We start from the raw sequence: 12,533 nt of genomic DNA on the forward strand, positions 1-12,533 counted from the left end.
ATTTCTTGTATATATTTTATACATGTTGTTTACAAAACATCCATGTATTTTTATATAAAATTTTCCTTAAAAGACATTGATACATTTAGCTAAAGAAAACTATTTTTTATTACATTCTTTGATTAACAGGATTGCTACAGAACTCATATTTTCTATTCTCTCTCTATTCCCCTCAATCATTGAGAATGTCAACTTATAATAATAGCGAATTTTAGTGGTATCTTGAAACATTTGCGTTAGTTTTTACAGTTATCAGATAAAAACAAAATAAAAAACAGATAATATAAATAAATAAAATAAAATAATAAACAGACAGACTCGCACGGAACATCCAAACACGGTAATTTCATGTATGTCATAATACATTTATTTAAGTTCTTATCATACACAGAAGAAACACATAAAACGTGCACACGCAAGTGCTACGTGGTAGGTAACATATCTAGAAGCTAGAAATATCTTTACAAACACATTAGCATTCATAGAAGCATAAATCAGAGGTTCCATTCACCATGGAATGTATCGAGAGATCCTATGTCAGTGACACTTCGACAGCTAGAATCAAAGACAATCTGCTGATCGAGACACAAAAATATATCGACTACATTTGAACAAAGATCCTTTTTAATAAAAAATATGTTTATTCTTATTATGTCATATATGTTATTTGTTAAATGTTAAATGACTTCGTGGGCGGACAAACAATTTTGCCAAATAATAAAATTCATAAAAATTTTTGGCTTTTGTATTGATAGTTATTATTATCTAATTTGGCTTCCAGGTTGGAACCACTTTGATTCCGACGTTTCCTGAATATTTGAGTCCACTTTATCAGGAAGAGAAATAACCTCATACTTTTCTGCTAAAATAGTTATCTATTTCTCTGATGGAGTAGACTTAAATATTCATGAAACATCGCAACCAAACTAACAAAAATATGACTTCAATAGACGACAAAAGATACAACGTAACAAAAGACAAATCAGACAAATCTCAAGAAAACAAGTTAGAAGTCTTTTAATGTTCTTTTTTAACAATATTCAATTACATCTACAATATTTGCCAACTTTGTACGATTAAAAATATATTTCGTTGATTCTATAATTCCTAGTTACAATATAAATAAACAAACAAGATTTTCTCGAAAAATTACTTTGATATCAGATACAAACGCAGTTTCCACGCTGTTTAACATTGTATCGACAATTTCGATTGATTTGTTTTATTCAAGAGATGCGTAGTTACCATTCTTTCTTCTTTTCTTCAAAGACATGTAATACTTCCTAATTCTGATTCGTACTAATCCACTTCTTCCGTCTATCTTTTGCAATGTTCGCAAGACACTGTACACAAAATGCAATCGCAAAGACGGAAGTGAACTATCCTTCTTATCCACGTTTAAATTTCAGCACCAAAAAGCTTATTGTAAGGAACACAATAATCCAGATGATTGTAGAGATATATCCATTATAAACGTTCGGTTGCGTAATGCTCCAGCCACGAGTCAGCATTGAACGCAAAGCAGTCGTTGCCATTGTTAACGGCAGTCCTTGCGATATGTACCGTAGAAACGTCGGCATGCCTTCTACTGGCCATATTACACCTGAAAAATAACAGTTATGCTGTCGTTATTTTTTCACCATAGTCAGTATAATGCGAGAGAAATATACATACATATGTACATACGTACATACGTACATACGTACATACGTGCATACATGCATGCATGCATACATGCATACATGCATACGTGCATACATGCATGCGTGCATACATGCATGCATGCATACATATATAGTTTTCTTTTTCCACTATTCAATTAGAATTCTTAACTACATTATTAGGTTGAAAAGTCCATACAAATTTAAAAAAATTAATATTAAGTAACAATTACTTTTAATTATAATTAATTGAGTTGAATTAAATTAATTTTGAATAAAAATTAAAAGGTTACATGAGTATAAAATTATCAAAACTTCGAAAAGGCTGCATTTGAAGCAGAAGCATTCAATGTATGAAGCAGGTATGGCAGATTCGTGGTAAGAGGAAATAATGCTCGATAACACAGAAAAATTGCGTTTCTAAACTTTACACGCGTTTTTTTCAAAACAACACTTTTCAAAACGGTGTATATGATTTCTCAATCCATATTGATGCGATTGCAATAAAATGTTGCAGATATATTTGTTATTATATTCTCTAAGCATTAACGAACGATTTTGTAAAAAAAATTTTTTTATGGGATTTATGAACAAATTAGTGAATTAATTTTCCGCGAAAATGGATATCTTTTTTCAAAACTTTATTATTCAGTGAATTTTCAAATAATTAAAAAATGGCTCCGTTAATGCTTAGGCATTGAAGTATAATTAATGAAAAAATTTTGTTTTTTAGTCTCAGATAATCCAAAATCTAATTATGAGGTACACCGTTTGACCTTCTATAAAAAAACACCATTAGCTCAGCGGCCTCTGCTGACATTTATGATTATCCTTTTTTAATTTTTATTATTTAATCTTTTTATTAGTTTACAATATGATAAAATTAGGTGCAAAACCGCAACTTAATCAGATGTTTAGTTTTTTTACAATCCGCATCCGAAAATTATCTGCTTTTTCGGGCCGTCACAGTGTGTAACCCCTTAAATTATCAAATATGATAATTTGGAACGTTGTAACTCACTGAAAAATGATCCAATTGCAAAAAACAAAAAACCATTGTATTCGTTTCATTGTCAGTTACAATTTCTATTTTGAGAAAAAAATCGACTTCTATTTTTAAAAATGGCCGCCATGGTTGATTTATTATATAAAAGTAGAGGGTCTTGGCAACGCCATCTGGCCAAAATGGCCGCCATGATAAAATCTCTAAAGTGGCGCCATCTACAAGTAAATTGATAATATCATCATCTTGTCCCCTCGAAACCATAAAACTTTTGTTCGAAACGTTTGCTTCTACAATCAAAAATAAGAAAGGTATATTGGGGTGAGTAACTTAAAATGACTCACCCTGTATAAGGAAATATGAGAAATTGTTAAAAAAGTTGCTTAATCTTGGAGTCGCCAAAAATCCTTGTCGCATACTTCTTTTTTATCTAAAAGGAACCTATTTACAAAATTTGAACCGAAGCGGAGCATAGGGGTTTTCGGAAAAATTCCCCCAAGTTTAAATTCTTAACATTATCAAATACATCACTTTATGCAACTTTCGTCTAAGACATTTTTCTTTATAATGCGGTTTTCCTTTTCGAGATATCCAGCCGTTCCGATATTTTTCGTCCACCTTGCATAAAAGTCTATTTTTTAAAATTATATTTTGCAAGGAATTGCAAGTTTGAGAATATTATCACAATGAAAAAAAATAATTTAAATAATCCGAATTCTTTCTTTAGCTATTTATTATTAACTTTTTTGTTATTTTTATGTTATCTGTTTTGTTATTATTTATGTGTTTTTTTTCTAGAATGTTACTATGATTTATACGCACCGCTGAGAAGAAGCGTGGGATAAAAACTGCCTAGAGCCAGCTGTATAGCATTTCTTTCGAGTTCGCAAATTGCTGATATCACAAATCCTGCAATGAGAATAGTCTGGATAATAAATATTTCTTTTTATTGATTTGTGTCATTAAAATATGTAAAAAATAAATATTTTTATAAATGATGATATTTTGTTAAAAAATATTTTACATAAAGTAACTGCAGCTAAACAAATCAATAATCAATACAACTATCATAATTTCAAAGATTGAAATTCGTGAATCTTAAAACCTTTGTTTCTCTTCTTTTATTTATTTATCTTTTATTTGTTTATTTATTTTATTTATTAAAATACATTTCTTTGCTTACCTTTCTTATCATATTTTCCGAATAAAAATAAATGAAAAAATAAAGATTAAAAAAAGAAAACATTAAATAAATCTTTAGAAACATTTCAAATTGTCATGTCAAATTATCAACTGTTACTCATTCTGTTAGTTCAACAAATAAAAAAAACATCTTATTTAAAATGATCTCACCGAAACACATGCCACAAAGGCCCTGAAGTATTGACAATGTAATAACCCAGCCAATTTCGCCTTTACATTCAACACCAAATACAAGAATCATGAATATCAATACTAGTGCCGTTTGACCACACATCACTACAAATTGCGTAATTACGTGGGAAAACAGAATCTCGCCAGGCGAGACACCGGCAACCCAACTTCGATCCAATAGGCCTTCCATTCTTTCGATAATAAGCGCGGATGACGTCAATGCAACAGCCAAGAAAAAAACGATTCTGTGAACAATAAACGATTTTTCAAAAACGCAGTATTCGAAAATATAATTACAGTCAGTGGTATTACAGTGTAATTACTCTCAAGAATGTGTACGTAATAATTTCAGTAGTTGATATCTAGCATGCAACATTTTCATGCGGCAAGATTGGTAATACATTAAGTTAGAATGCTTTGACTGTTAGGTCTTACTTTCGTTAGTACTTATACGACGGTCGTACATAAACGAGATGAGTGCTTAGGGTGGCTCTTATTTACTCTTGGTGAAAATTTTTTGGGGATTTTTTTCGCGCTACCCCCTAGTTTGGTTCCATTTTATGAAAAAATAATCTGTGTAAAATTTCAGCTCAATCGGATAAAGGGAAAGGGTGCCCCTGGGACCTTGAAAGTCGAAAAAATCATAAAATCACAGAAAAAATCAATTTTATTTGTTTATCTTGCGAAATATTAATTATATGCAAAAAAGTATTATACAAAAGTTGTAGATCTATTAAAAATGCACATGTTATCATGTACCACTTTTTCTCGTAGGACTAACGATTTCCGAGAAAAAGTAATGCCACGAATGAAGCTACTCCAGTTAGTATAGTATAATAAATTCAATTTATGTATTATAGATCATTGTTGATTCTGATTTAAGACCATCTTAAGTACAATCATAAGATATTTGAAACCAATCACACAGTCGTATTAGCATCTTAAGACATTACTTCAGATCGTCTGGAAATAAGAACGGACTATGAATACTAGCCTTTGATATTAAAAAATAAAGGACATAATAATATTAAGCAGATATTTTTATACAAATAAATATTTTAATACATAGAAATATATTTATTAATACAAATAAGTGTTTTTTTCAAAATACTTGGCGCTGCTAAACCGAATCAAAAATTGTCTTAGTATTTAAATAATCTAAAGATTACAATAATTTCCTTAAACTCTAAATTACATAACAACTCGCTGAAATACATATATGTACAAATGTAGTTAAACTTATTCTATGCTTAATTCTAATGTCACACACATACACACACATTAATATTATTATGTCCTTTATTTTTTAATATCAAAGGCTAGTATTCATAGTCCGTTCTTATTTCCAGACGATCTGAAGTAATGTCTTAAGATGCTAATACGACTGTGTGATTGGTTTCAAATATCTTATGATTGTACTTAAGATGGTCTTAAATCAGAATCAACAATGATCTATAATACATAAATTGAATTTATTATACTATACTAACTGGAGTAGCTTCATTCGTGGCATTACTTTTTCTCGGAAATCGTTAGTCGTACGAGAAAAAGTGATAAATGATAACATGTGCAATTTTTAATAGATCTACAACTTTTGTATAATACTTTTTTGCATATAATTAATATTTCGCAAGATAAACAAATAAAATTGATTTTTTCTGTGATTTTATGATTTTTTCGACTTTCAAGGTCCCAGGGGCACCCTTTCCCTTTATCCGATTGAGCTGAAATTTTACACAGATTATTTTTTCATAAAATGGAACCAAATTGGGGGGTAGCGCAAAGAAAATTCAAACTTTGAAAATAAGAGCCACTCTAATGAGTGCTGCTAGCCGATTCGAGGCAATGTTTTTGTGTTCACACCTGAAAAGTCCTACATTATCGCTTGCAACCGCTGCCCGTTATGTGAAAAAGTCAAGCAGTTTGTAAGTAAGTGGATACAATGGTATAAAGAAAATGTTAACGATTTGTCTGACGGAGGACGAACACGATCTACAACGTCGAAATCAGAGGACAGGATGGTTGTCACAAGTTTTAAGAAAAAGTTTACATGTACAGTGCGGCAAGCTTAGAAATTACAAAAAGTATTGAAATTAGCCTTAGAACAAGTAAACGTCGTTTAATATTCGTTTAACATCGTTTTGTATTCTAAGAAAAACAGCGTACACACTCTTGTACCATTGACTGTATGTTGAAAAGATATCTAAAATTTTTTATATGAAAACGTTTTTTATAAAAAGTTAAGCTATTAAAAGATAATTATAACTTATTAGATGTATAAAATTTGCCTTTCATATTATAATATATATTATTATAATTAAACTAGATAAAAAATTAAACATTAATGGACTTACGTCAATATTACACCTGGTGCCACAAAGTCGGTAAAACTGGGTTCGTTTGTACCATAAATGGGATCCTTGAATTGAATTGGTACATCGGCTAATTTTGTATTCTGTTCACAAGATGATAGAAGGTCTTTAGCAAAATCTCTGTATGAATATTGCAGATTTCTTGCCAGCATCAAACCAATTTGTTGATCTAAAACCGCAAGCATAACATATTTTTAAAATAATAATAAAATAGCATTTAGATATAATCAATAATGTGTCTATGTGGAATAATATAATAAATGATATCGATAAATATCGATAAGACTAAAATTAGGTGTGAAAATTCAGCTTTAACTTTATGTCTTTCTAATTACTATCTTAAATTTTCCACGCTTTTGTGAATTTAAAGCGTTACTAATAATAACGTTTGTAAATACTCCTTGGTTAGACTTCCGAATAGTCCCCCCCCTCCAATTGTCATGAAAGTTTTAGGATATATAGAGGTAGAGATGAGGAAGGTGTGGGTGGAAGGCTCATGGCGGCCATTTTGTTAAATGGAAGTCCATTTTTTTCTCAAAATAGAAGTTGTAGCTGATAATGAGACGAATACAATGATTTTTTGTTTTTTGAAATTGGATCATTTTTCAGTGAGTTACAGCGTTCCAAATTATGTTCGGATCTAATAATTGCGATCCGAGCGCTGGTATGTTTGTACAAGCAATTTCGATTCTCTGAATCATGTCTTCTCGAGTTGTGATTGACATTTAAAAAATGTCGTGTACGAGCGCGAACCCACAACTCGAGAAGATATGATTCAGAGAAGTGAAATTGCTTGTACAAACATACCACGGGCCGTATTATTAGAAACTGTTAGCCGTTTTGAGCAAAGAATCGCTTTATGTGTTCAAGAAAATGGAAATGTCTTTGAACAGCTTTTGTAATATGTTTATAAAAAATCGTGAGAGGCAAGGGGATTCATATAAATCAAGCACCCCAAAGCTTGATGAAAGCCTCGTCACGTCGTTCATCCTGGATAATGATAAGCATGGAAAAATGCGTATCAATCAGTCTGGAGCTGGTTGACTATCAAACAGAATCAGTCCAGGACAGGATAACGGATAGAAACAACATACACGCAGACGCACATGCGCGCGCGTACACACACACACAGAGGTGGAGGGTGGTTTGGAGTCACAAAATATGCACACTGTATGAGGGTGGAAGCTTTTTACTTAAATTATAAAACATTATAATATGGAACGCTGTAACTCACTGAAAAATGATCCAATTGCAAAAAACAAAAAACCATTGTATTCGTCTCATTATCAGCTACAACTTCTATTTTGAAAAAAAATGGACTTCCATTTAACAAAATGGCCGCCATGATAAAATCTCTACAGTGCCGCCATCTACAATTAAATTGATAATATCATCATCTTGCCCCCTCGATGTCATAAACCTTTTGTCTGAAATATTTTTCTCTAAAATACATTGTTCAAGAGATATTTGAGGTCGTCATTTAAAATGGCTCACCCTGATATACATGTATACATGTATATAGCTGACCAAAACAAGCGACAAAGTGAGCGCATCTTTCAGAACTTTAACTGCTTGAATACAGTTGTTATTAAAACTGAAATTAGTAGTTTTTCGTAAAAGATGTTGTAGAGGCCTTATTTGTGTAATCTCGAATTTAATTCGAAATCATATTGCTTACAATTAGTCGTAATAATACTTCCCGAAGAATTTCAAGGTCTGATTCTATTGTATTGGTTGGAATTATATCATCGATGTACACAATAACTTGATCGTTTCTTATAAACGTTTGCAAAATATTTACAAGACAGCGTCGAAATTCGCCGGAGCCTCACAATAATCGAAAGGCAAACAGACGTGCTCGTATTGTCCGTCTGGTGTCGGAAACGCGAAATATTTGAAATGTTCTGGATGGATTTTAATTTAGTGAAACCCAACTTTGAGATCTAATAGTGTGAAAACGGATTTATTTCCCAAATGCAAGAGTTACGCAATTCTCAATCAGAGGGAAAGGATATTTTTGTTTCGTGGCTCTGCTATTGAGTGGTCGCAAATCGATACACAGACGCAAAAACTCGTTCCTTTTCCGCACCGGAACGATCCGTGCACAATAAGGAGAAGTACTTTCCTTAATTATTCTCCGTTTAAGAAAGTCGTCTGTGACTTCTCGGATTTTTTGTTTTTTCACTCAGGCAAAACGACGCGAGGCATACATGTAAATTGAGTCTTTTAGGTTAATCGTAACTTAATTGTTATTTTCGATTTTGCGAACTTCGGTATTTTTAACCTGTATTAACAAATGGTTCAAACGGTCTGTAGATTCGAGCCGAAATCCACAAAAATTTTATCCAACGCATTATTGAAAGTACCTTCGACTTGGCAAGCAAGAAGCTGAAGTAAAAATTTAGGAAAAGAATTATCGTTCACAACATAATTTGGCATATAAGTCATCAAAATATTCTGATCATCTATTATTAAATTTGTAGAAATATTATTTTCTTTCAGGATGTAAAGAGATCGGCAGAGTTAAGTCCGTAACGCGCGTAAACATATGGTCGTCTATAATGACCCTAATAGATTTATCGGCTTGTTATTCAAAACTTCATATGTGTAACGCGGCAATAATAGCGCGTACTTGGGACATTCCAAATTTCTTATATATCGTGAACGGAAACGGGGCTGCCCGTATCTATCAGAGCTAATAAGTTACAATTTTTATCATTTAGTGAAACAACGTTTGACGGCGAATGGTCACTTGTAATGATCCTACTGTTGTCTGGTTGGACGTACGCTACCGTTTGATCCTCAACAGATTCCTCCTGGTTGGTGGAGACGGCTGCCACTATTTGGCGCGATGCCTGGCTGTGTGCGAGTGTCTGTTCCTTGAATTTCGGACAGTTGTTAGATTGGTGACCGGTTGCCTTGCAGTAGACACTGCTCGGTTCGCTCTTTCCTTTTTCATTCTTCCGGCAATTCTTTTGATGATGCCCAGTCTTTTCACAGGTGCTGCAATTTTTCTTGAATTTCTGTGCCTTGGAGTGCTGAGAATTCTTCCGGTCGACCTCAGAGGAAGCTGAAGATATTTGATGCTTAGCATGTAGGAATTGATCAACGGATCCATCTTTAGGGAGGCTGCTACATTCCTCAATAATCTGATTCCATTAATGAGTAGGTGGATAGTGTTGATAGGTAGATCAAGTTGTGTATCAAGGCCAATTTAGTATTCAAGAAAAGATTCCTTTGTAAAATTCCACTTGCGAGGCTCGATTTTCTAGATTACCACGTGATAGAGAATCTTTCTTCAGAACTTCTTCAAGATTGCTTCACGGAAGTCTGTCCACGATTCGATCATTGGGGTGGAACCTAGATTGAACCACCTCCTGACCATCTTCATTAACTGGTGGAGGCTGCCAGAAAAACGATATCGTCTGAAGCCGTAGATGAGTGTGTTGTTCGATGAATTCTCTTCACTCATTCTCTTCATTACAACACTTTATCAATACCTTACTACACTTACAATGTCCGACTTTATCGCTTAAATTTGAGCAAGAGTATCACGATGTTCACTTTCAGATATCTTCTCGTCTCGATCTGCGCGTATGCGTAAAGTTCTGTAGCCCTCGTTCTGCTCCGATTCCACTGGCGTTAATATACTGCTGTTCGACGTGTCGCACAGGTAAATCGCGACATCTCGAACAGTGCTCGGATCTAATGATCGATTATCGAGATCGACGTGATGAGTATGTACCCTGTATGTATATTAAAGAATACCTTATTAGTACACGTGTATTTTTTCATAATGGACTCATACATGATGCCTGTCGATAAAATACATTTAAGACGTTGCATTCTTTTTGTATTCTAACTCAAAAAGTATGCTACTAAAATCACTAAAATGATTCTATCGCTAGTATAATTGTCATGATTTATATAATATGCGAAAAGTTATATTTTATGATGGAAATTGATTTTGATTTTAATGACCGAAAATATTCTGAAGCCTAATCCAACCCTAAACTACTCGCTTCGCATGGACAGTTGAAAACGCAAGACTATTAAACTTCTTTTGTGAATAACTTTTTAATAAACAATGATCGCCGGCTAAAACCTTCTGAAGGTCACTCAGGAGAATGACCTCTGTAGTAAGATCATCGGTACTGTGTCCCCTAATCTAAATAATTATCAATCAAAGATATATATATATATAATATAATATAAATATAAACAAGGAAGGATGTATTATTAAATCTTGAGTGTGTTCGGGGAGCATACTAGCGCGCTACCAACGCAAACGTTACCTAAGACTGTTCGTGAAGTTAATAGCGCGATAGCGATAGGGAGCTCCACGAACAGCAAGTGCAATGCTACGATTACTTAGTAACAAGTAAAAACAAGCGCCAAATTTAACATATTTTTGACATATTTTGACGCTACCAATACACTACCTCGAAAGGAATAGCGTTAGTAGCGCGCAGTGATGACGTAAAACGCTACCATTAGTGACGTTTTGAAGTTGGTCGGACCGGTTCATAGAAATGTATTAAAAAATAACGATAAAGTAACGATCACTTTCGTTATCGTTACGAAAGAAAAACTAACATCGTTACTCTTTCGTTACATATAAAGAAAGGTAACGGCGTTAAAAGTAACGCGTTACTTCCCAACCCTGCAAATATATAATTTTGTACGAACGAGCCATATACAGCCATGGACAAAATTATTAGGCACCTTGTTTCTCGCAAATATCTCGGAACTGAATAAGTGTAAACTTTATGTTTATATGTTGTTTTCATTCTATCGACCTTGTGAATGGTTCAAACGATTGAGGTACGAAGTTCAATATCTTTCTTAGGGAAATAAGAATACTACTCTGAAACTTCTTCAGTTTATATTTTGACTTTGATGACTATGGACGTGATTATTATGTGTAAAGAAATATATCTATACTCGCAAGTGCAATTCTATTACTGAACTCAAGAAAACGGTCCCTGAAGAATGGGAGAAGATATCACTTTCTATATGCAAGCGACTAGTGCATAGCTTACCTGAGAGGAACAGAAGTTATAAAACACAATGGTGGACCAACTAAATATTAGTTTGTATGATTGTTTAGAGAATAAATGTTAATATTTATAAAGATGATGTTATTTATTTCCTTATAAATTAGAAGGAAGTTAGTTAAATAAGTAGGGTGCCTAATAATTTTGTTCATAGCTGTATAGTTGCATTCCGTTTTTTCGCACATACTTTAATCATATGATATTTCCTTTATACTATATAAGATGTGTTTGCTTGTGATATGCATATTACTGACATGTTTAGTCAAATCTCGCAGTTGTGGCACCTGAATGGAAGAATGAAGCACTTTTCTTTTTTTTATTTTATAAATCACATTAAATCTTAATGCATTAACAAATCTATTCACTTACTTAAAAAGTGTAATTCGTCAATTAAAGTATTGTAAGTAATAAACTATTCACTCAGTAATAAAAAATCTTAAAAAAGAAAACATCATAAATATTAAACACTCCGCATATTTGCCCGCAGATATTTAATTGGTTCGAGTTCTTAAGAATATATCCCATACAGCACAAAATATTCGGAGAATATTCTAACAACATGATTTCCATATATTCTGAGAATATTCGAAAAGAATATTCATAAACAGTTCCACGAATGTTCTAAATGTTATTGGTATGTTATTTGGTAAGTACTCAGAATATTCTAATGATATTTCAATGAATATTCTTATAATATTTTATTTCTTATAATATTTCCCACAATATTCTTAGTATATCCTATACACTCTAAAAATGGCTTCAACGTAAGTGTTTGAATTATACACATTTAAGCAGAAATAATGTTTGACTTATCAAACGCAAGTGGAAAAGCGTTTGAGTTTCAAACACTTTTGTATCAAACATTGCTATATATATATTAAAATTGTTTTGCTAAAATCAAACATGAGTCAAATTAAACAGATATATACGTTTGATTTTTAAACGGGAACAAAATAAAACACAATTTGTGTTTGATTATTAGAAAGTCAAACAGATTTATATTTCAAACACTTTCTAATTACACACTTATGAAACAAACACTTACAAACTTAAGCACTGAATTCTT

General features: G+C 32.6%; 1 protein-coding gene across 3 annotated transcripts in view; it reads right to left on the bottom strand.

Annotated features, from left to right (window-relative positions):
• Positions 1-344: 344 nt before the first annotated feature.
• LOC105279119 (ABC transporter G family member 23) overlaps positions 345-12,533 on the bottom strand; it is a 142,990-nt gene continuing 130,801 nt past the window's right edge. For 2 of the 3 annotated variants that reach the window (XM_026975336.1, XM_011338688.3), the window contains 4 exons: positions 6,393-6,579; positions 4,018-4,283; positions 3,487-3,573; positions 1,389-1,603 (listed from right to left, as the gene is read on the bottom strand). In XM_026975336.1, coding sequence (XP_026831137.1) covers positions 1,389-1,603; positions 3,487-3,573; positions 4,018-4,283; positions 6,393-6,579 — 755 coding nt within the window. Of the gene's footprint in view, positions 1,604-3,486; positions 3,574-4,017; positions 4,284-6,392; positions 6,580-12,533 lie in introns of all 3 variants that reach the window. The other variant, XM_011338687.3, reaches the window with a different exon arrangement.

Source organism: Ooceraea biroi, chromosome 2 (assembly GCF_003672135.1).
Source record: "Ooceraea biroi isolate clonal line C1 chromosome 2, Obir_v5.4, whole genome shotgun sequence".
Lineage (NCBI taxonomy): Eukaryota > Metazoa > Arthropoda > Insecta > Hymenoptera > Formicidae > Ooceraea > Ooceraea biroi.